Source organism: Calliopsis andreniformis, chromosome 9 (genome assembly GCF_051401765.1).
Source record: "Calliopsis andreniformis isolate RMS-2024a chromosome 9, iyCalAndr_principal, whole genome shotgun sequence".
Taxonomy (NCBI): Eukaryota; Metazoa; Arthropoda; class Insecta; order Hymenoptera; family Andrenidae; genus Calliopsis; species Calliopsis andreniformis.
In genome coordinates, this window is record NC_135070.1 from 8,702,413 (window position 1) to 8,727,970 (window position 25,558).

General features: G+C 38.8%; 1 protein-coding gene across 2 annotated transcripts; it reads right to left on the reverse strand.

The window, feature by feature from the left end:
• Positions 1 to 274: 274 nt before the first annotated feature.
• Argk1 (Arginine kinase 1) lies at positions 275 to 25,512 on the reverse strand. Of its 2 annotated transcripts, none has more exons than XM_076384469.1 (4): positions 25,354 to 25,512; positions 2,903 to 3,263; positions 2,086 to 2,460; positions 275 to 1,531 (listed from the first exon to the last, which is right to left on the reverse strand). In XM_076384469.1, exons 2-4 carry the CDS (start codon positions 3,245 to 3,247, stop codon positions 1,184 to 1,186), a joined length of 1,068 nt encoding a protein of 355 aa, XP_076240584.1. In that variant the 5' UTR covers positions 3,248 to 3,263; positions 25,354 to 25,512; the 3' UTR covers positions 275 to 1,183. The 2 variants fall into 2 exon arrangements, with proteins under 2 accessions (XP_076240584.1, XP_076240583.1); XM_076384468.1 differs by lacking the exon at positions 25,354 to 25,512 and adding an exon at positions 8,931 to 9,065.
• Between the last annotated feature and the right edge of the window lie 46 nt (positions 25,513 to 25,558).

Sequence of the window (25,558 nt, forward strand, 5' to 3'; positions counted from 1 at the left end):
TCCTCGGACTCGTATTAAACGCGATGCTTGTTTATCAGAGAGCAAAAGGCTCTGTGTTGCGTAAAACTGTTACAAAAAAGGATCAGATCTATACTTTCATTGAAATCGTAAAAAAATTTAAAGCGTCCTCGACGCGTTAAACCATAGCTTTCTTTCTTTATTTTTCTAGCAGATGACTATCACAAACAGCCAAGAATTTGGGAAACGATGTCCGATAAAGAGCGACGACACTAAAAGCAGAAGAAGGAAGACAGAAACGATACAATAGAGAAAATGAAAGAATACTGTGTGTATTTCTCTACATGCTGGATGTTATTACATGTCCTTAGAAAAAGAAAAGAAAGACTGGGGTGAACTCAAATTCAAAGAATACTGTTTGAACATATAATGCACATTGTATTAACGTATAATACAAGCTGCTCGCGATCTTTTTCCACTTTAATTGCGGGTCTTTTTCTGCTTATGGATTGATAGAAAGGAACTTGAGTCAACATAAAAGATAATAATAATATTAATAATAGTAATAATAATAACGATCATAATATTACTAATCATAATAATAATAATAATAGAAATAGTAATTATAACGCGTGTAGAGGGGAGGAAACATGTGGAGACTTAAGGAACGAGTAGAAGCCCAATTGTTCGCGAGAAGAATTTCAGAGATTTTAGAAAAACACAAAGTATCATCTAATATCACCTCCCGTTCTTTGGAATCGACTTCTGGAATTCTTTTCGATAACAAATGAAGCTTCCACCGCTATTTTGGAACTCTAAGGACCCGCTTGTATAGCTGCGTAGAGGTCTCAGCACATCGAGGACCAAACATTTCCATATCTAGAATCATGGAACAAGAATTGCTCCAATTTTTTTTTTCTTCCACAATACAACGTGGATCGAGAATGCCCCATTCACTTTTAGAAATTGTTTCTAGAAATACAATTTTCCTTCTAATAGCGACATCACGTTAAATCAATCAACGTGACGGTCCTCTCACATCGATTCTTCCTTTAAAAGAAAGACTCTTCGAAGTTATCCCTTCGAAACGCTCGCACAGAAGTTGGCGGCAACGTTGATGATCTTTTAATTTGTCCAAGGGTCCTCGATGCGTCGAGAACGGTCTAAAGGGCGATTAAGAGGAGGGAAACGGTCGCGCGTGTCGGGGTTATTGCTCGTGGCCGCTTTAAAGCGTTTTCTCGATCTTGATCAGTTCAGCGATTCCGTCGTGCATCTCCTTCACAGCCTGGTACTCGGTCAGACCGAGACGTCGCTTGTTGGAAATGTCGTAAATGCCGCCCTCGGCCTCGGTGTGCTCGCCACGAGTACCGCGGACCTGCAAGTTGAACTTGCCGGCGATTTCCTCCAATTTGTCCCTGTTCGCGGCAAGCTTGGGCAGCTTAATGTGCACGGAGGCGCGCACCGTGGTACCCAAATTCGTGGGGCAGAAGGTGAGGAAACCGAGACGGTCGTTGTGAGAGAACGGAATTCGCTTCTCGATGTCGTTCACAGCGGTTACCAGACGACGGTAGACCTGCAAAGGAATACTTCAATTAGTGTCCAGTTTTCTTAAATATTTACAGCTCTGCTGTCATGAGTTTGTAGTCCGATGGAAAAACCTGATATGTCACCGCTTTTATCGAAGATGAAATGTATATACTTTTTCATGTATGGTTAAAACTCAAATAATTTTGACCACATCGACATTTTCTATCTCCCTTTCTCTTATTCAGTGGCTCCCATGTCAGAAAGAGATAGAGAGTATCGATTCATCTCAGCTGAGTGTACGAGTATCTATATACACAGATGAGATTTATCAATTCGCGAAAGATCATACCTGTAACATCACATAATTTAAGAAAAAAGCAAGGTGACTTTCAATCAGGTTTTGCCATCTGGTCATAAAAATACTATAGAAGGTGTGTCATCTAATGAGACGCGTGATTTTTCATCCACCAAGAAAAGGTTTTAAACAGAAATAGCTCAGTATCGAGTGTACAACAAATAAATTTCCAAATAGAGTGTGTTTGTTCTACAAAAAGTTTATCAGCTGATTGTGAGATTGAAAGAACATAGATTAATCTTCACCTGTCCAAGATCACCACCCATCTGCATGGAGATGATACGGAGGTGATCCTCCTCGTTGCACCAGACCAAGAAGGTCTTGGCGTCGTTGTGGAAAATACCACGACCAGTGGGCCAGAAGCGGCAGGCGTTGGCGGCCTGCAAGAAGCGGTCACCTTCTTTGAAGAGGAAGTGGTCGTCGATCAATTTCTGCTGGACTTCCTTGCTCATGCCAGTCAAGGGATAGAAAGTTCCCTTCAATTCACCCTCCAAGCCCGAAAGAGTGCTGGAGACCTTGTCTTCCATCTCTTTGTATTGAGCTTCGGTCAAGCAAGGGTTGAATGGATAACCCTCCATGGATCGTCCGCATCTCACACGAGTAGAAACGATGAATTCACCCTTGATAAATGAAAATTAATTAGTACACGTGCATCTTCGTAATTAATGTTTCTAGTACTTAATACTAGATCTTACAATCACTACTCAAAAATATTTAAGTAATCGAAGATTTATATTTGCAGAGCTGGACACTAAAGCTGGGTATACTATTATACGACTGTGAAGCATCTTTTGAAATAGGTATCAAACCTTTGATACCAAATTGTCTTATTGTTAATTTAAACGTGGCTTTAAAATTGTTTAGCCTTGAAGATTTTTTATAAACAAGTATCAAGTTCAGTATTCTGGAAGTTAACACTATAAAGAAAGACACATAAAATATGCAAATTGAAAGATGTTCCATTCTTAAAGAAAATGGACTTATACATTCTGACTCTGGGGTCCAGATATTCAAAGTTTGCTGACTCTATACTAAAATAATCTCTCTATTCCCAATACTAACAGCAGGGTCAAGGTTTCCAAGAGTGTCGACGTCACCAAAGTCCTTAGGAGGATGCTTGTCCGTCTTCTTGAAGCCACCATGGTAGTCCTCGATGATGGGGTCGAAGAGGTCAGCGAAGACTGTGTACGATTCAGCATCAGGGGCATATATTCCTACGCCAGAGTCGAGGTTCTCCACACCAGATTGGATCACATCAAGAAGAGTGGATCCAAAGGAGGTCTTCTTCGTCTTCAGTTGGTCGAAAACCTCCTTGGTCAAATACTTCTTCAGCAACGATTTGCTGTCAGAGGCAGACACTTTGGCAAAGCCAGCCTCAAGTTTGTCCAGAACTGCCTGGTCAACCATGTTGCTGTTCTTCTTGCTGCAACAAAAATTTCAAGTCATCATAAATAACTAATCTAACAATCCAATTAAATAATATTAAACATCTAAAAATAAAAGTGTTTCATGGTGAAATATACCACGCTTAAATTTGTTACCATTTCTGGGCTAAAAATATTTACTGTTCTTTTTCTCATTATTCTGTTTCAGTAGATTTGATTTGTTGCATATAAAGTAAAGGATAAAATTACAAGTTGAAGTTCTAGGACTCTTAAGCTCATGAGAGATCTCTTACAGTTCTGAAGTAGTCGCATTATACACGATGTAACCGAACACTAGGTAAATCCATAAACGAAGAATTAGCTTGTTATGACTCGCCATAATGTCATTGTATTTCGACAAACTGCCGAAGTTTAATTAGAGTGTTGGTAAGTGGGTCGCTTTATCACGACCTTATTCAATTCCCTCATTGGATCATCTTATCACGATCGCGTTATCATCGTTTATTTGTCTGCATTATTTGCATTAGATTATCAATACCGATAGTGGCGAAGAAACGATTGCACATTAATATCAGATTCAGCAAGAATCTGGAGATTTTGTAATAATTATTAAATTCAACGCAGTATCTTCAATCAACAGGTTCAACGTGGCCAATGCTAAGAGAAGAATACAAAGGTCTAACTGGAAACTTAAGCTTTTATAATTATCTGAATGTTATCCGAGTTATCCTCAGGATTTTCCAAGAAACTGAAATCCTTATCTTAAAATATTTTGTACTTTAGCACGTATCATAAGTACCAATTCCTGTAACTGGTCTTTCATTCTTCTATAAAATGTGGAAAGCAAGGCACTTTCAGTCAATTGAAGAGCTCATAACAAAAATAGCCATTGTCAAATTTTACGATTTTTTAAATTAGAACATATTCTAGTGGTAAAAACTGAGATTCACAACCTAATGGAACTTATCCCATCAAAAACGCAATATGTAAGATCAAAAGAACATTACACAATTAAATAAAAATTAGAGACATTAGCAAAAATCATTTTTACTATGAACTCTTCAATTATACAAGACAGTGCGTAAGTCACACTTTCCCATTTATAAAAATCGAATAACTTTATTTTTCAATTATTTATATTTACCTTTTTTCGTAATGTAAAGTGTTTAAAAAACGAAATTCTTTTTATATGTTCCCCTATAAAGAAAATATGTTGGTGGTCGTTCTATCATAAAGAAAAGTCGGATAACAAAAAGGGTAACATTTGGTTGAAAAATCTCTCTGATCCTTGAGTTACTCACGTTCCGAGTAGCCTGAGAGGTGGGCCAACGACAGAACGGTCGAGATATCGTACCAGAGGACACGCTAAGGCTTCCTTCGAGGCACAGAGGACTTTCAAGAACTTAAACGGGCCGAACATCGAGAACTCGTCCCACGAACAATCGGGCCCCGAGGAGAGAACGATCCAGCGGCCCTCAGAGGGTGTGGGTGCTTCTCAAAACGATTCACAATCGTTATTCGCGTTTCGCGGTTACACGATTAACGTGGATGCTTCACAGAGTGAACCGAGGAGCATCGACTTCCGGTATCGAACAGAACCGTGGCTATAGATCGACAACGATCGCGCTTGTATGAGCAATCTCTGGACTTTTTACTTGTGGTGAATTTCAAATGGATACACACTATATATGTATATGACTGATCATAATTTTATGTGGTTGAAAAAGCCAATAATGAAATACTAGTATGCTTTAGAAGTCTAAAATGAATTCGATTCTAAATTTTACTTAGTGCTGAAGATTATTTTGGTGAAGCTTCTAATACCACGGTTTGCTATCATTTATTATGTATTGAAAAATGGGAAATATTTCACTTGAGGTCTTGATTAGTAGAATTAATATTAATGTCAGATAATGTTAGAGAGTGTTACAGATTCTATGTTATACTGTACTTAGCGATTAATGAGTTGATAAGTAATTAACTGTTTATGAATAATTAGATTATTAACTCGTTAATAAGTAGGTTCTTATTTAATTACATAACAATGTGAATTAAAACTGACAATGAATTTTCGATCGGTGCCACGGGTTTCCTTGCAAGGTGCGTGATGCATTGCTCAAAGTAATTAGAGGATCACCTATCGAGACAATCATCAGAGAGCTCTTGAGAATTTGACTAGTTTGTTGAGATCAAAGTTTATATAGGTGATTTCCTCGTTTGAGCGCCTCACAGGATGATCCAGAATTATAGATTCAAAAAGCTTTGTCTAAGAAATATATACCTATCGCATCTAGTTTTATTTTTAATTTAACAGCATCTTTCAACACTTTCTCTAATATTATTACAATCTTTATGAATAATAATTTAACAAATGTGACTGTTCAATCGCTGGCGTATGGCTGGTTGCCCAGCAACAGGCAGTCGAAGCCTGCACTTTCGAAGTCTCATAATTATTTAAAAAGATTTTAGTTAACCTGTAGTTCTGAATCACCCAGTATGTACATCGTGCGATATGGAATACACAGGCGTGTCTCGTCGATGGTGCATTACTTGGGACAATACACGAACCACTTTGCTCGAACTTAACAAGGGGAACATATATACGTACAGAAAAGACAAGATACAAGGATTTCATAATTGTTTTCTAGCAAGGATAAACAACTTTTCGAAACAATGCAACGAGGACAAGGGCGACACTTTTGAGCAATAATTCTTGAAATATCATTTAACTTTCCCCAAGAGTAATAAAACTGTTTTCTCATATAATATGAGTTAATCTTTGTTCTATTTTTAATGACTCTTTTAGTAAACTTTGAATTTTGCAAATTTGATATACCAATATCTATGTCATATTTCTTATAAACTTGTTCTTAAGAAACTTTATCATTTTTACATTTTAATCCAGTGGTTCAAGTTAAGAAACCAAAGATCCATCCTACAGAAAACTGGATACTTCAAGTGAACTGATACCACAATTATAAAAAACTACTTACTCAACTTTTGACATTCTATCTTGAAAAAAAATCAATTACATCATCTTGATGACATAAATATAGACATTTTTTTGTCTACCTCTCTAATATTAAAAATATTTTATTACCAGCCTAGAGTAAAAAATATTTTAGTGGTCCAAATTCGACAACCTTCTCCTATGTATTACGCGAAACTATAAATTGACAGAGACTTTGGTAATATACGTAAGATCAGGTACTGTAGAATACTCTCAGGTGGACATGTGTCCTCATACATAGATTTTTTTAAAGAAACAGTTAAGCTCGAGCGATACAGCGATTCGTGGACAGTCCTTGGCCACTTTGAACAGAGAGCAGTGTGCCCATACGTACTCGTCCTCGACGGTCGTCTCATCCGACGACTCGCATATGCCCAGCGACGTACATACGCCCATTGTCGACGATTATGCGCCGATTATGCCTCGATTATCGTGTCTCGGGCTACTATTTATAACCGAACTGTCGCTGTCGATCCTCTCTTTTTTTCTATTCTGCCCAACCGATCCACGAGACCTCTCAGAGCAGCGTCAACCAGCAGGACACCGTCTCATCGCGTTCTAGCTTCCGTCGTATTTATTCGACACTGCGTCGAATACTCGAATCTTTTATCAGTTGAGCACACCTTCGAGGCTTTCGATAATTCAACGTTGCTATTTAGTATTTACGACCTAAGGTAGTTCAGCACCCGTTTGGCCCTCGATTCGATGAGAACTGTTGCGCTACCGGAAGTAAGGCGCTAGCTTGCTTTGCGCGGCTCGAATTAACCGTTCCACTGTTCGTTTTAAGTTTCTGTAACGTGTACGCTGGTAAATAGACACCAATGGTCAATATTGAGATTAGTTGGCTCTGGGATGACTATTGTTGAGGTTGATTAATATTTGGGGATGTTTCTGTATCTGAGAGTCAACCTGACCCTAAGTCCTTTTCCTTATTTGTCATTTTTCAACAACTGCAATTATTTATTTCTTAACATAGTATTTGAAGTGGTTTATATCCACCTTTATCGAGTTTCCTTCACTTATAAAGAAATTTAAATAGATTCCTACTATTCTAATAAAATTAAGAGAAAGCAATGAGATGCTGTATAAAATTTAATTTTGAGAAAAAGAGAGATTTGAGTTAGTTTGGCTCTTAAATACAGATTTGGAACACCCTGTATATTCTGAAGCTTGGAAAGAGACATTTGAAAACTGTAGGATTTTTGACAATACATCTATAACTTAAAATAAAATAATGCAATTTTCATGATTTCTAAAGAGTGCAAAGATTTGAAGCCCCTACAAGTTTTCCCAGAAATTATATTAATTATATTAATATTCAAGTGCTCTTAATTTTTTCAACAATTATTGTTATACTATTTTTGTGTTGTTTTAGAAGTGACAGCAATAGAATAGGGAGAAGGGTGAGTCAGTTCTACGCACCGTGCAAAATGCAAATAAAATTTTTCAGGTGACCTGCTTCCCGTCCACGCCCTTACGTAAGGGCGAAGGGCTAACCCTTTTGTACGAGCGAACAGGGGTCGTGTCCCTAGCTACTATAAACGCCGAGTACACACTCGTCGAAGCTCCTTTTCATGTTCAACTCAAGGGGCAGCAGTAAATGCTGTATTCGGTATTGAATTAATACGATGAAGTTAGGAAAAAAAACTGACTAACCAACGTCAAGTTTTGAATAACACTGATTCGAAATTGTGAATAATAGGAACTTCTACTAAGGGCAGCCATTTGCGAGTTGAAGAATAACTATAGGAATTTTTTTTATAAATTCTAATCTCATTGTGACTGTTTGTATTTTGTGTGACATATTTTCACATTGTTAAACTTCAAAGATAATGTATCGTACCCCATAAATTTTCAATTAGAGGAGTAAGTAGATAAATGAGACTTATTAAAAATGTTCATCCAATAAAACTAGAACTATTAAAATAATTAAAGTAACTTGTACAGAATCTTTTTCATAAAAAGTACTCAATTTTACTCTAGGTATTCATTTTCTAAAAGTTTCTGTAATCTTTATTGCGATACGTAGCTAATCCATTTGATCTATACTAGTTGTTTTAATCATTAAATCAAACATTAAGTATAGAGTGGGTAGTATTAAGAATAAGATTCTCAGTTATATCTATTTGAGTGAACATAATTCCTTCTCTTATTACTACAATACAAAGAAACTATCTACAACAGGTATTTCGTCTTAAGATAGCAATTTAGAAATGCCGATAATTATTTTATAAGTACCAGTAAAAGATACAGTTAATATCAAAATATTTCCTGTCCATTTAAGCTTCTTTAAAATTACTCTCCCAAAACCGAACCATTACACTTTCTTAAATACTCCCAGAAGCAATTCAGTACATCTATTAAATTTCAACTTAAATCCACTCGAAACTCAATTACCTCAAAAATGAAACCCCACATTAAAAAATTATCCTCTGCACTTTAAATCAAAAAACATTTCCCCAAAATCTCCGAAACACCCTATACACCTTAAAACAAGTTAGAATCGGCCAACACCACGCGCATTGATTGTTGCTCGCGCGTGCAAGGTGCCTCCTATGCCTCAGGATCCAACAAAAATTCGCCCGCACAGCGATCCTCGTCAAAGTTAAAGATCCTCGAAGGATCGTACATCTAACGATCGTAAAACGCGAGGAAAGCGTGTTCACACGGATGCATCTTTCCGGCGGATACGTACTCGTCGCCCGAGGTGGTATCCTTCGAAGTACATCCGCCCATGACGCCGACGTTGACGGCGACGATGACGACGCCCCAGTGAGAGAGACAGCAACAGAGGGATCGAGAGAGCACGAACAACCGGTGTGTTCACTTCCGATCAGAGCTTCACCTACACCTCCCACTCTCTCTCCCTCTCCTTCCCCTCTTCGGCTAACAAAGTCCCGCGGAACGCACCACCCGGAAGAGAACACCGTTCCACCCTCGAGGGGATGGTCCTCGCCGAGGAGAACAAGATGGACGGAAAACGAAAGCGCGACGCGTAAACGCACGCTCGGAATGTGTATATCGTGTCTGCTTCCAAAGCACTTCCGGTCGTCCTTGGACGCACGCCGGGGACAGTCACCCCTGGGTGGAACGATTCGAGGTCGTCTGCTGAAAAATATCTACGACGTTCCACCTCTGTTTCCTTGGATCCACCGCGAAACTCCCTTTAAGGTTCTTTTATTTCAAATTTCCCGCTGGCTCGCGCTAGGGTCACAGGAGCGATTTTTCGATGGAGGATTAGACGTCTGCCTTATTGTCAGTTTTCCCAGTTGAAAATAACGAAGGCAGACGCACAATCATTCGACAAAAAAAATACTCGTGTGGCCCTAGCGTTGGGGGGAATTTAAACTTTACGATCCTCGATTTTCCCTCCTTTTTATTAAACATATATGCTGCTCGAAAAGAATTGAAAGAACTAAACAAAATTCAATATTTTAAAAGTCTGAAATATCAGGGAGATGGAGAGTATTTAGAGAATTCTTAAGTGTTATTTATGTAGAATAGAATGATGTAAAAAGTGGAGGGAAAAGTGTGTGAAACCTAACCTAGAATATCAAAAAATACAGTATTTCTGGTACGTGTATTGTGGGATATAATAATATTGAATTGAGGAATACTGTATTTAAATTTTACAATCCTTCCCGAGCAGCACACTTCCGGTTGCACCTTTGTCTGACTAGCGTAGTACCGGAGGACCCCGTGAGGCAGTTTGCTTCCCAGCCCCACGGTTGATCGAAAAATTGATTATTTACGTCGGCTGGCTGCGATCTCTCCGTGATCGTCGATCCGTGTCACGAAACGAAAATAAGGAAAAGGAAAAACACGGAAAGGCTAGGGGGAGGGGTTTTAGACGGAACAGGTGAGCCTGGCGAAGGGGCGACGTCGTAGCGAACCGGTAATCGCGATCAATGCGTCTCGCGCGCTATTATCGCCGCACGGTCTTTTCGATTCGCGGGCGAAAATGAAAGCGAACTGGCGACTGGGCAACTTTAATCGATATTACGACACAACGAGTTTCCTAATCGAAACTGATTCGACGTGCACAAAAACCCTTAATACATATTTAGGAACACGAAAACTCTAAAAATATATAACACAAAATGCCTCGTAATATGTAAAAATATAAAAATCCTTAAAATATATAAGAATACGAAAACCCATAAAATATATTAGAATACGAAAACTCTCATAATATAAAAAAAAATATCGAAAAATAGTTGAAGATTATTCTGATACTGGTGTCCCAGGAATTTAAATCGATATTCTATCAAAACAAGTTACCCAATCGAACAAAAAGGTCCCCAAAAAAGCGAAAGAAAAAGAAACCCAGCAAACAATTATTATTATTCCTTCGCGAACTCTGGCGCTCGTGTAACTCGAATCGATATTCCAGCACAATGAATTTCGCAATCGAAGTATAAACAAAAAGTCCTCGAGAAAACTAGCGATTATTCTCGCGTAGCCGGTAGGTGCAACCGTACTTTCTCCTCCACTTACCGCTCCTAAAAAAGCAAATCGATTCCCGAGGATCGCAAAGTGAAAAATCGCGTGCAAAAATCGCTAGAGAACCTCGATCACTGTGCGCCTCGGTTAGTCCTCCTAGGAGGAAACGTTTCTCGGTCGCGAGGTGTCCTTATCTCGCGTGTCCTTCGAGTCTCTCGCGCGAGGAGCGTGGTCCTCTCCTTTCCGAATCGTGTGCACCGTCGCGACGGTGACGAACGACGCGGGCGTAACGTGTGAGCGCGTGTTAACGGAGGCGATAACCGTCGAAGGTGTCCGCGGAATCGAGCTCTCCGCGTGAAAAGGTCCCGGCGTGCGTAAGATGCGAACACTACAGTCTCTACGCTATCACTAAGCAGGAGGCATTTCTGCGTGCCGTGATCTCTCTCTTGCTCTCTTCCTCTCGGTCGTCTCTCTCGCCGACTCCCCACCAGTCGGATCCCTCTGTCTCTTTCCCCGGCTAGCCTTATCTCCGTCCCCCCAGCGTCCCCCCTCGCCACCCTGCGCGCTTTTCATCTCGGCGAATCGCCGTAGACCCTCTCCTTCTAACCCCATCGCCCTGTCATCGTTTCCCTAGGCCCCCACAGCAACCCTCCTCCACGCTTTTCCTCCGAGGGGATCCTCGTCTGGCTCCCACCTCGCGGAATAATCCCGTCTCGCTTTTTTCGCCGGGTTCCACGGGTGCACCCCGTCCCTCGCCCCCTAACGCCCCCTAACGCCCCCTCTCGACCCCTCCTTCGGCCCGCGGTGCATCTCGCTTCGCCTATCTGTCTCGTTCCCGCTATTGGCTCGCGAGCGTGGGGCTCCTCGTCGGGAGCGCGACGTATCGCTCCGTCCTTCGCTCGCTGCTCACTCCTGGGTGGGGCACAGCGGCGTCCAGCACGGAAGGATACCCGGTCGATAGCACGCACCTACACCCACACGCCTCGAGCCGCGGGGAGCTCTCCGCTGCGTGGAAAGTCACGCACACGCGTGAGCCACGCGAGGGTGCCTCGGCCGCGGCGCGGACCGAGTGCCTGAATCGTCGCTGTTTTCGGACCCTCCCCGAAACGTATGACGTTTAAACGCACAACGCCCCGGCGTGCTCCGTGGAACTCCGCCTCGGTAGACAATGGCAAGCGTTAACCGACACCGATGACCGACGGAAGTATGGACTGCGTGGCTCATACGAATGCCTCGGCCCGCGGGAGACGGATCGGCTGAGGGGCATCGGTGACGCGGTGTTACGTTGTTGTAGGACCCTGTGTAAGTGTTTGGACACTTTCGCGTTATCGGAGACGCGTGAAATATCTAAGATGATCCAGTAGTCGATTACTTAGTAAGAGATGGGGGTTCTTTTAATGGGAGAATGCGTTTGAAGCGAAGAAGGAAGGACCTTTTTAATAGTTTACATTATTTAAATTATTGATATTTGGTAGCAAAGAACCTATGAGCTATATACATATAAAGTATAGAGTCAACTACGACTTGATGGTCGATCAGTACTCAGTAGTTAGACTAGATGAGTTTAATAAATAATAATTTTGAAATACTTGTTTATTTATTTATTTATTTATTGTATGATATAATGAGATATCTAAAGTTACTGTGTGATCAATTTGAGAAGGATTAAGTAATGCTATCTTATTATGTCACCTCTTGGGCGTCGAATTTAGAAATGTCAGAGAAGAATATGTTGGGTCGATCTAGGTTCCCGACTGATCACTGAAAGGTTGATTATTAAAGTGTGAAGGATCGATACCCTGCTGTTTTACTGAAATCGTTACATATGTTTTGCTGTCAACTATCGTCTATACATGGTTATATGTATTTTAAAGGGGTGTAAAAAAGCTCGAAATGTCCTGCGATATGATGTTGGATCTGCCTCCATTTTGCAATAATAATTGCAAATATTTAATGACTTTGCAATGATTCTGTAACTTTTATAGATGCATTAAAGGGCAGAAATAGACCAAAATAGTGTTAAGAATTATTGCATTATTGCATTTTCTTAGAGTGTAACATCTCGAATTCGTATTTCTAAAATTTTATACATGAACTTAATACTTTGACTGTCACTTTAGCATATAGTTATGCTAACTTTAAGGCTTTATTATTGGAAAAAAAAGGTAGATCGAACATTACGTCATAGAACACAACTATAGCAAAAAGAATTACTGTATTTAAAATTGAAACTTATTGCTCCTGAATTTTTTCTTTTTTTATTTATACTAACGCTTGCGTGAGTTTCTATATTTTCCCCAACCGGAAATGCTGAAAGGGAACCGGTGTATCGGGAAATGGTGCTAGAGAGATTAGGGAAACTCGAATTCAGCGGCAAACGTTGAGGTAGCATGAAAAGGGGTCGACGCGCGACTTTCCTCGCATTTAGCTGAAATGTTCCCCTCGCTGATCGATTCCTAGCGCGTTTTCCTGTTGATTTTTGGAGCGATACGATTCTGGGGAATTATTAACTGTGTAAACAAATTCATTGAACTTAGATTCACCCTATTTCCAATAACTATTTTCAATTCAAATTTTTTCTTTACCGAGGTTTTAAATTATAGACGGTTTCGCGTTATTTCAGGATATTTTTAGGTTCTACTGGCCAAGAGTAAAAATTGAAATCATTATGTAGATTGCAAGTAGATCCTTAGAAAATAAACAAATTCTTCCCAAATCCTTCATTACGAAATTAAAGTATATTCATAAATACAATCGTCTGTAGTACCTGTTTACTAATGAGATGAATACAATCCTTTTCTCTTTGAAATAACATTTTAAAAATGCACAAACGTTTCATACCATAATTTTCCGACCCCTCTATTAGAATATTTATAAATTCAATATCCAGTCTGCCACTGAAATGGAAATCTGAAGAGAAATGTAAGACCCTGCCATTCGCAATAATGTATTACAGGTACATCGTAGAGACGAATGCAGCTTGGAAGAGTGGCGACGACGAAAACCAATAATGGATATAGAACCTAATAAATGGTTCCGTCTAGAGAGGTACTTTGGCATCAACGTCGCATTACGTATGCGTGAAAACTCACGCACGCCACGTACACGGGCACACGTACAACGATCGGTGAAATTGCTTGAACTTGAACGGTGTGAGTCGCATGCGAGCGAAAGAGCAACTGGTTCTATCGAGAACAAGTTGCGACTGACACGAAAGCGACCACTCGTGCCAATAATCAATTTCACCGTAGTGTACAGGATATGTCGTGTTAAAAGCTAGTAAAATTATGGATATCGTGCATCTGCGCGAGAAAAATACTGCAAAAGCGTGAGATCAAGGTTCTTCTTCGCACGAGACTTCGTTATTGAGAAAATGCTGCTCGAAAATCCGTACCAGAGCACGCGTACTACTTGTGCACTTTCTAAACTCAATTTTCTCGAAAATGGTCCCTTGGGCGAGGAAATTTCGTTTTACAGTTTCGGTTCATTTTTTAACGCTGTGACAATGTTCTATTCGATCTGTTTTTGAATGGAAAATAAAAGCCAGGGAAGTAGCAATAAGTTCCTTCGTGTTTCAATGCACAGTCAGCACAGTGTTCCTATGTTATAGGTTCATAGTTCAAGATGCTTATAACGAGTATCAGATTTCTGAGATCTTTTCAAGTGAGGGGTAGATTGATTTATAGATGTATACTTGTAGAAGCTGAGTTTGTCTATTTCAGATGACTCCAAGATATAGGAAATATCATGGAAATACAACACAAGATATAGAAAAGACTACTGTGTACTATTTCGGTCTAACCACCATAAAGAGGGCAAAACTAACAATTATTATTTCTATTTCAAGTTTAATTAATCCTTTAACAACGAAGCATTTTCACCTGCAGGAAACAACATTTTTATTTGAAAGCTTGAGTTTTCTAAGTTAAACAGTTCTAAAATTCTTTCTAAGTACGACTATGTACTAACTGCACTGAATATAATGGAATACAACTGGTATCCTAACTTTAAAAAATAATCTCTAAAAAGCTAATAAGCTTAATACTTTAATAACAATGCAAATATATCTAAAATTGAAGCGCATATAAGTTTCCAGAGAATAATCAAATATTTTTCACGTTAAGCGATATTTGGAGCAAATTGCACGTACGCCCGCTTCAAGTGGCCACTGATGGAACAGTTCCAAGTTGAATTACACGAGGGATGCAACGAGGGAACGAGTTAAGGTGCACAGGAGCCTGGTCCCGTTGCGTGCCACGTCTCTGTGTGAATACGCAATTTCACAGGCGTAGAGGGATGCGAGAATTGGCGGGCAGCAAATGCAGCACGATCATCGTACGCGGCCAACTCGGGCGATAATAGAGGTGTGAACGATCCTTAAGATGTCATTTTCTTCATTCAACTGTGCATGCACCGGTACATCCAGACGCGCACTTATACATACGCGTCCTGGCGAGCCGTGAATGGGAGCAGGCTAAAAAGCGCATTCAAATCGTCGAATACAAGCAGGCTGTGCATCCACAACACGATTGCTCATGCAAGAATCTACTTTGTAACCGTTTCGTGAATGCTACGCTTGCACACTGCCCTGGTGCTCTTGCTACGCGACGGTAATTATTTTCAATTATCCGAAACTGGCGAGGAACTGAATGTGATGCGACTATGAAAGTGGATGGAGTCAAAATTGAGGATAATTAAAGGTGGCGTGGATGTATACTTGTCAGAGGCCTGCAATTCGTAATTAAGTGAGCTTTTCAGAAACTAAACTGATTCAGCTTTTATGAAATTTGTTATTCTGTCGTCAGACCATGTGATTAGCTGATGATTAAGTTTTCACGAATATTGAAAAAGTTATTTGTACGATCATATTTAGTGAAACCAAATAATACGATGTATGGCTGATAAATGAATTTTTAATACCTAGCTAAGAATTCAACGTCTTGGAAACAGGATTAACATCTCCTAAATTTTAGTCTCACGCGTTATTCCTACCCTTCTTTTTGATTCTTCAGCGCGAGCGATTTGAAATTTTCAAAGATACATATATTCCTAGATTTAATTTCCTAAGAAGAGTCCTCCCAATTTTTCAAAGTATTTTCCTTTTCATCTTCTCGTAACGTTCAACTTAATAACGTACTAACTGTCCAAAACGACGTTATGTATAGTTTGACCCAGTAATTTCGCCTCCATAATTTCAAGAGTTTCGTACCATCGTCGAGTCGCAAACTAGAGCCCCTTAGAGCAGGTTCTGTATCCTGTCGCGTTCGTCTAATCTCCGAGACGAAGCTCATTACGGGGAGCACCGTTCTCGAGGTGAACTCTAAACTAGTCCCTGAAAGCCAGAAGGTAACGACTCGTCTCTTCACTGTTCCACCCCATCTCGAAGTTTTTTCGCGTTACCATGAAAAGGCTAGGTCGAGGATGAAAGAGCAACGCACAAGGGTGCGGGAAGAAAAGCAACGGGCCTAGGGTAAACGCAGACACTTTGTTTCTATTGTTTCACTTTGTCGGATGGTTGGTCAACTCGTGGCCCACTTGTTTCTCTTCGCCTCGGGCGCACGCAATCCTTTTTCTTTATAATCGTACCTAGCGATCTTTCTGATGACATTGCTGCGTATTAATTATGGCGTCTGGGGCGAGTTAGAGGTCGAAAGTGTATGAACCTCCTGTGCTGAGATTCAAATGCTTTAATGTGTAGGAAATTTCGAAGTTTGTATGGTCATATTCATAAACCTCGTGCTTAATGTATCTTAAACAAGTTTGTTGTTAGTAACGAATATCGTGAGATTATGGCGAATAGTAAATGTACCGAAGAAGCACAAGAAAACTAAATAAGAATCCTAATTGCAAGTACAACAAACGAGTTTAAAATTGGGAACTTTGAAAATTAATGAAAGTCTGCAGTCAATTCGAAGAAACGTGTTTTCACGTGCAATTTGTATGGCAAGTATAGAAACACTGTAACTGAACAACTTATTTGATCACTAATCGATGAATTAAGATCTCTCACCCATGCCCACTTTCGAAAGGCTAAAGGTTCCCAGACCTTGTGAACGTTCCTAATTCGACGAACTCAATTCTACGCGCGTGAATGAGGGGGTACACATTTAACAATTTATCGGCTAACAAAGTGGACAACTTGCTAGGTCGCTGCGATGCATCAAATTACTTTAACATGCACCATACAACGCGCGTTCCATCGATATATCGCAATACTTTATGCGTGAGCTATTTTTGGACCTCTATTCATGGAGGCGCTAAATTTAAATTCAGCTAAATTAAGTGCCTTATAATTTACTCTACAATTTGTGTCTATTTTTAAACCGTGATTTATCTTTATTATCCTACAGATTTATAAATTCTTTTTTAAAGTTTCTTTTTATTATTCTTTAAAGAAGTTAAATGCCTCCTTAAAGAAGCAAAATTGTTTCTGTTTTATCTTATGTGAAATAAAATTAATATTAAAGTAAATATAGTTAGCTAATAATTTTGAGAAAATACAGCCAAATAATTCCTTCAAGACTCAAATGAGTGAAATAAGATGCCTGGCCAGACGAAACAAGACAAGCAGGTGAACGAAAGGGAAAAGGGGGGAGAATGCGTGTAGCGACGATTACGATCTGCTGGGTTTAAGTTTCAAGAATGTCTCGACGATAAAATGATCGTAATACCCGTATTACGTTGTCGAGACTCGATAACGGGACCGTCCATACATTTAAGCTGCTTTGCAACGACTCCGCATTATTCTCTTCCCTCCTCGAAGCTACGATCGACGATAACGATCGATGACCTTCGCAAGATACCGCCACTTTTGGCCTTCTGCCTCGAGATTTCGGCGAGTTTTACCTTTTCTATGGTAGCAACAATGGGTTACCCTATAGCATAACATCTTGATCGAAAGATATCTGCAATATATTTTCAATTACCTAATTGAAGGCTCATTTCGCTCAGCGTGGAGGAATTTTCGCACGACAGAACTCCGCTTAAAATTCAGGTAATGGTGAGAGAGATCTCAGGAATTCCCAGGAAAGAACATCCCTTTTCATGTTTGCTAAGCAATGTTTTTATCGTTTTTCATCGATAAAACGATCGATGTTCACGATAAGAAGTTAACGTTGATTAATTAACTGTAACTAGGGGGTTTAACGCAGCCTATCTGAAGGAGCTATTTCACTCAGTAAATTCTTCGACTTAACAGGGTAATCTAACAATGTAATCATATAGATGTGTATAGTGATCAATGACACTGCTTGCAACGTCCTCTTACATCACTATCGTCACTCGCGCTTCGAGCAGTCCTGCATACAAATTCGCTGGGAGCTTCGAGTAACCGATTTTCGAAACGACGGTGAAATCGATGGAGAAGTTTTTAATCCAGTTACAAAATGAAAATTTCGTATACAGGTGTTTCCCCAGATCAAATCAGTGTATTCAATATAACAAGTAAAGTAGAATTAAAATTCTCTTTTCTCTCTGGATATTTTAGAAAAACTTCATGCAAGGCTTGTAATTAATTATGAATCTTTTTATCAATTGAGCAGCTTTAATTTTATATAAGTGGTTTTTATCGGTCTGTAAGATAATTAAATTTTGTGGATCATCTAATCACAAGATATCGACACACAGGATTACAAGATACGATAAGTACAGCAGATTTAAACATATTATCTATCAGCTGTTATCAACAGTAGCGAATGGATACTTGCTACTAGCAAACTTCTCTCTATTGCTACCTTTTTTTAAATCATATGTAGCTCTTTAAGCCAGATTTGTCACATTTCTACTCTGCCTAATTTTAAATAAAATTATTATTTAATTACTCAATATTATAATTTAATACAAAATTTATAAAATTCAGATAATAAAAAAAGTAACATAGAAAAAAGAGTACTCTGTGAAATGTCCCTTTACACATGTTTTACTTTTCATGTAATACTGCTGCTATGTAGATTTCAAAGAATCTGCTATAGTTGTAAACAAATTAGCAGACAGCAATTTAGATCCTACATCATTTTCTCTCGAGTGTCATAAATACAAGAATTGATCTTAAAACACGAGATAACTTCTAATTGGTGAACAATGTGTGAAATACATCACGACCATGAAATCTTGAATGATTGAAGCACGAAACGCGATTCGAGACACAGCTCCAAGGACCATCGCTTCGTCACGGTTCCCAGCCTGCAAATGAGTAATTGCGCCTCGAGACGGGAATTATGCCCGAGGCATCCACGAGAAGGTAAGTAAACGCGGTGTCCATTTAAGAAAAAAGGTAGACCGTGCCTTGCAAGCAACGTTATCGTACCAAGACACGACACTCGCCTCTCGAGCAGGCCTAATATTTGCATACGATGTCTTGTCGGCAAATATTACATTACTGCGATTGCCAGATGTTCGAACTTCTCCCTCAGTTTCCCTTTTTTCAAACAAACTAAAATAGCGATCGCTTTGCGGTATATATAAACAGTTCCCCGATTCTCGAATTCTAAGATTCCAAAGAGCAAAAATTAAAGCACCAGGGAAACAAAAGTATATTACCATTCAAATAATAACGTGCAAATTTCTCTGATTTTAGAAGATTTAAAAATAATGTGATAATAAATATTACATGAATCAAGTGTTCTAATTTTTTTTTTAAATTTAGGGTCCTTCAAGATTAGCTACGTCAGACTATTTTCGAATCCTTCAATTCTGTGTTTCATGTTAATAGTATCCACGCAACCAGAACGACGCTCGACTACTATAGAGAAGCTCAAACAGGACTTCAAAGAGAAAAGGGAGGGGGAGGGGTGTTCAGTTGCTACGGAGTAGGAAATGAACCAGCATCAGCGAACAAGTCGCGCGATTCGCCGGATGCAGCCGTTTCAGGCCAGCTCCAGTAATTCGCAGAAGGAATCGAGGCGAATTATGCGAATTCCACGCTGGCTGTGCCGCGACTTCCTCGACGATCTACCGGATAGCCCTCTTAACTATGAAATTTCGAAAAGTCTACGTAATAAAAAGAAAGTTACCAGAGAAATTGCAGAATATCACGTCTGCCCATAATTGGACATGATCAATTACCTAAATAGAAAAACATTGCTTCCGACGAGACTGAAATTGGCGAACATCGCGAAATAAAATATTATCTCAGTTCTGAATAATTAATTTGCAATTGAGATTCACAGCTCGTGAGACTAACGAGCTCACAGAGGATAAATTAGCCCGAGTGCTGACCGAGGTCATGAATTCAGGCCCGTTTCTATATTTAATTTCGATATCCATCTGCATCGAGTGTCTATCATCAGAGGAGGTGAGGCTTTTGAGAATGAAAGTGGTCAAGAAATATGCTATTTCGATTGAAGTTGAATTCTGGTATTTTATTTTGAAAATAATGATAGAGAAAATTCTATAATTCTTTTTAGATAAGTAGATTCAGTCGATACTATGTTCACCAACATGAAATGTCTTCAACTTCCGGTTCAAGACTGACCAGATTGACTCTAATTATTTTTCCGAAAAGTATTCAGTTACAATATATTTTACTGCTACTAAAAATTATCTGACTTCCAAAATCTTGAAATTATATTATTATATTTGTATCAAGGATAATTAAATTTCTTGGAATGGTTCTTTAAACAACGCCCTCGTGCATTTCTGCCAGTTTATTTGTAAGATTAACCGGTGTCTGGTTTCAAGGTTCATGAAGATAAATTACCTACGACGTAATGGCGTATTCTACTGTATCATGCGAGAATAATGATTCTGAAAAGAATTAAAAAAAGAAAACATCAAACTATATAAAACTTAGTTATATATTTTATAACTGATACTCATTCGATTTCCACCTCTATTTTTTCCATAGTTATCGATTACGAATAGGATCGATTACTAGTGCTGAATGTGGACAGTGGCGCGACCTGTCGGCAGTTGGCGGAAGCCACTTTCCCGCCAAGCGAAAGCGCGCGACAATTCAAATGGTGTCGATCAACAAATTTAAAATATACCTTGAAGCTTTTATTACATACATATAAATATATACATGTCGTGCAATAAAAATATTTAAAACAGGTCTTATGTCACAGTTTGGGAAGATACCCAAATACATTTATACAGACCATTTCAGAAATGAAAGTTTGTCACAAGTGATTTTGATACAAAGTTTCTTGGACACAGCTTCGGGAACCGCGACAAAAAGCCAAACAAAGTTGACGCGAGATTTTCGTAACTTTTGGCAGTGAGTTCGGCATAATTTATTGTGTAATCTATATGGCATATATATCCAAAGGAAGACGACAAAAAAGAAGCTGTTGCAATTGTCGCAGCGAGTTGGCCAACCTATATATTTTTAAGTTCACGCAACTTCATAGCCGAAGCCAAATATTGCGCCCAAGACTCTATATGTATTTATTATTCGTTGATTCTAGACCTATGAGTGTCAGACACTGGCAAAAAGAATTTTTAAACTACTAAGATGATTTTAAATTCTGACGTGGTTCCCGGAGTGTTCTAAACTACTTCCACGTGCGCTCTCTTAAGGTCAAGGAGAGAAAGAGAGTGGCATTGAAAAAAATAGACTATATGAATTATTAGAGTGTATTATAGCCAACGACTAAAGAACCTTCCAGATTGTAATAACACATGTCTATAGGACTATGTACACAATTTTTGTCTCTTTATAAGACACAGCTAAACTATTCAGGAAATCGTACAAGGTTATTGCACAATTCGTGAAATAAACAGCTGAGGATGTTATAGCATATGTTCCATTTACTAAGAAAAAAATCGTTCCTTTCTAAAAATATAATTCCATTATGGGTTGAGCAAATCCGGTTAATTTTATCAAACCGATATTGCTCGATTAAATCGCTCTAAAATTATCTTTAACATTATCATTGATATTTCATGTCCCAGAATAGGAGGCTTAAAAGGTTTCCAAGTCGAGGGGAAAGGCGAAAGAGAAATAGAATTTTTCAATAATGGTGAAGGACTTTAGTGTGAAAAGGCTAAATATTCCGCAAATTACAGAAGGATCATAATTGCATCACAAATCGACATTAGCAGTCCGTGAAACAATTTGGTTTGGTCATAACATACAGTAGAGGCTGCTCACGTAAATAGCTTGAACAAACAAATCGCATCTGGCTTTAAATCGCGTTCACACTTGTAAAGCGATTGGCGTCATATACATTTCAAGTATAGACTGTAAAATGATAGTTGAAAAACTTTCTTTAATCAGTTAATAATAATAGAAATTTTTATAAAATTTGACTATTCTAAGTCATCGAATTTAAGACTGTAATTTTGGTAAAAAAAACAGTTTGACTTTGTCAAACGAGTTTTCTCTGATTTTCAAAGCTGGTATTCCAAAGGCTACACGATCGCGCGAAAGATACAGGTACAAATCGAAACGCGACAATCGATCACAGGGAAACATCGACTGCAGAGGCGTGCATTCCGCACTGCAATTGTATGCACGTGCATGCACACGCAGACGAATGTGCACAACGCGTTCCTTGCACGCAGAGCCTTCCCCCTCCGATCGCGGGAGACCGCCAACTATCAATTTCCGTTTTGAATTACCAAACCGCCATAATGCATGCACGCGCCGCTCAAACGAATCTCCGGTCTTCTAACGAGGCTCCTCCTAAGAAACGCATCGATGCGCTTCTCTTTGTTAACAAGACGCCTCCTTTGCATATGCTTCAATCGATGATAAATCGGCTAAGGATTCGCTACGGTCCCTTAAATATCGAATTTCGCCCTCTGTCGGCAACTATTACAAATAATCTCTCAGATAACCTCAAAAATTATAATTTTTTGAAAAATACGGCAATAATTTCATTTCATTCTTTTTTAAATACTAATATATAACCCAAAAAGAATTATTTTCTAACTCATGTCATTACTGCAGTAAAGAGCAATATGTAATCTGCTAGCGAAGGTTTTGGAACTTTTTGTAATGTTGATTGATCGGTAGAAGTCGAAAGAATTCAAGACTGTAAATGTTAAAGGGTTGTAATGTAGAAAAAAATAAAGGTTAAGCTCTAATAGATTTGAGGTTAAATTCCATGTTTCGGGCGATTTACGATTGTGGCTGTTCGTGACTGATTTGCGACCTCGCTGAGATCGACAGCCTTTTGTCAGGAAATCTCGATAACTCGATTAGAACTTATCGTTAGAATGGATTACTTCGAACCAGTAGATAGTAATCACGAAGAAATTCTGTGAAGAAATAAGAAGCTCAATATGCAAATTTTACTGATCTACTTTTCAATCTGAACAATAATTGTAACCTAATAATAGTAACCTTAATATTCTTTATTACTATAATGTGTAAAAATAGGGAAAGAAGCACTTAATCATTGCAAAAATTGTCTTTATCACGTTAATTGGAGATGTACTAACACATCGCACATGTATTTCAGAAGTGACACAACTAAAGAAACGTGATTTTATAATTGTATGACATAACTACTCTTTATGTCAATATTATGTATTTAATGAATAATTTCCTCCTAAGCTCGTAAATAGTTTGTTGCTTCTCATGAACAACATACTTCTTCAAATTGTGTCACTTTTAAAATACATATGTGATATTATTTTCAAGATATTGGCATTCGAAATATAAAACTTCCATTCTTAATCACGAACTCATGTTATATTTCCATTTTTATAAGAGAAAAGTTCTTTTAAATCGATTAATTTCTGCCAAAATTACAAATTCTTCAATTTTTATAATTGTATTTTTAATAATTTGTATATGAAGGTTGCTTTTTGATTCCCCCTCGTAATATAGGAAAGTAAGTGTAAAGGTCAGATTCAATTTGAAACGAAGAATCTGAGAACCACTGGGCATCCCTGGCCTTACGTAATCAGGCTGCACCCACTCGTTTTACTCTACACTCTACCGTAGTCTGACCGTAATCTGTCAATTTACTTTTGACAGGAACCCCAGGACGGAAATCCGATGCAACGCACCTCGCGATTTGCATATTCGATGCATTTTCGAATCGTTTGATTCGACGCGATAAAGACGAACCGGCGGGGTTGGAAAATTGCGTAACAGTCAGGATCAACCGGAAACGAGATCCCGGTGCAGGTTCGTATCTTTTCAGTTTGCAGTTGCAGTCAACGGAAATTGGATCGATCGATTCACATTTGCGCACTAATTAGCTTCAAGCATCCTATTATGTTAATGATGAATCGATTCGACACATACCTTTGCTTATCTATATCTACCTCGTAGATACTTCTGTTAATCTTCAAAATTTTATATAGAAACCTCTGAGTTTGTGTAACTGTAAACTATAATCGTTCAATAATATACAGTTTATTATAATTTTCTTCGGAAAGAGAATTAATAGAAAAATCTACATGTTTTTTTATTCAAAATTTTGAATAAATGTTTAGTGGGAATTGCGTTGATCTCATTGTTAGTCACACGGAAACATTAAAATCAATAAGTCACGGAAAGTAATGATCGTTTCGTGCGGAAAGAAGAACCACGATAATGTAATACGATATTACTGAAACCCTTGAAGCGAGGTCGATAGCAACGAGGATTGAAGTGGCAACAAACATTGTTGCTAAAAAAGTTCATTATATTAGCATAAAAAATGAAACATGTTTCTTTTAAATGAAATTTACAGTCTCGATCCAATTTTGTATTATTTCGAATTTTTATATTCTAATCAAAATTACTGTCAACTGTGCAAACCAAGAATAGCCTTGAAACACGAGAGAAGCCATCTCAAGCTTTTCGGCGAGTTTCAAGTTGATACGCTCAATTACGAATTATGAAATACTGCACATGAAACGTAGGTTAACGATTCTATTAAACCGCATTCATATGACTCATAACTGCCACTTCCAACGGTTTTTGCATACAAGTAATCAACCGGTTCAAACTACCACACATATTCGTTAATTTCCTAAAACTATCAGAAAGTTAATCGTCAAATTATTATTTATTAGAAAGGCCATAAAAGTTATTTCTATAACTAAAAACGTGTAACCAGCTCTGCAACGATTCCTTCATTCGAACCGGAAGTACCGCATCGTGTAACCGAAATTTCAGACTCTCCATGCGATACTCTCTCGTCTAAACATGAGAGAGATTAATTCAATAAATGTTCAAAGAAACAAACATCGCACCGACTGCGCCTTAAAAGCGATCTCGCAGTTCAAATTCCATAGATTAGTGCACTCTATTACAGTTTTTATGTCTAACTGTTACACCTGACTAATCTCTAACCTAAAAACCGGTATACACAGACACAAGGAACCAACCGTCACACGGGACAGTAATGAACGGTTACAGATGAATCATTAACCACATACGCGTCATGTTACACAATGATTTCTGTCTTCCATTAGTACTGTGAAATCCTACAATCCTATCCAGAGGAAACAGACAACAGGAGTCGTACCGATCCTAAAGTCTAACAATTACAACAATCGACTTTCGGCGAGGCACAATATCTGAAGCATTCATTTCTTTTCGAAGTATTTCCATTCTAATGCCCAATAAAAATCGATCTCGATTATCCTCGTGAGAGGAAGACGAGATGTTCAGAAGTAGCTGAATGAAAATTCGATTTTTCGTTCGGATCGGCACGATATTCAGTATTAGATGAAGCTGAAAGAGGTTCCTGAACGTGTGTTGTGCAAAAAAAAAGACTTGTTTCGCTTACCTTTAGTAGAAGAGCGAAAGACAAAGGATGCGTCGCGGGTTAGTCCTCGGGTACGATGTACGTAGACACGAGTCGGAAACGAAGTGGCGCGGAATCAACTCGCCTCGCGACAGCCGAGGAACCTCTCCTCTCTGCCTCGGCCAATCGCATCCCTCCTTTGTACATGGCCTCCCCACACTTCCCCCCCGATCCTCACCCTGCACCG

Coding starts and splice junctions, on each gene's coding strand:
- Argk1 (XM_076384468.1), bottom strand. CDS start 8,971: ATGGGCGGATGTACTTCGAAGGATACCACCTCGGGCGACGA. Junction 2,461..2,902: donor TTGGAAACCTTGACCCTGCT/GTTAGTATTGGG, acceptor TCATTTATCAAG/GGTGAATTCATCGTTTCTAC. Junction 1,532..2,085: donor TGGGTGGTGATCTTGGACAG/GTGAAGATTAAT, acceptor ATTCCTTTGCAG/GTCTACCGTCGTCTGGTAAC.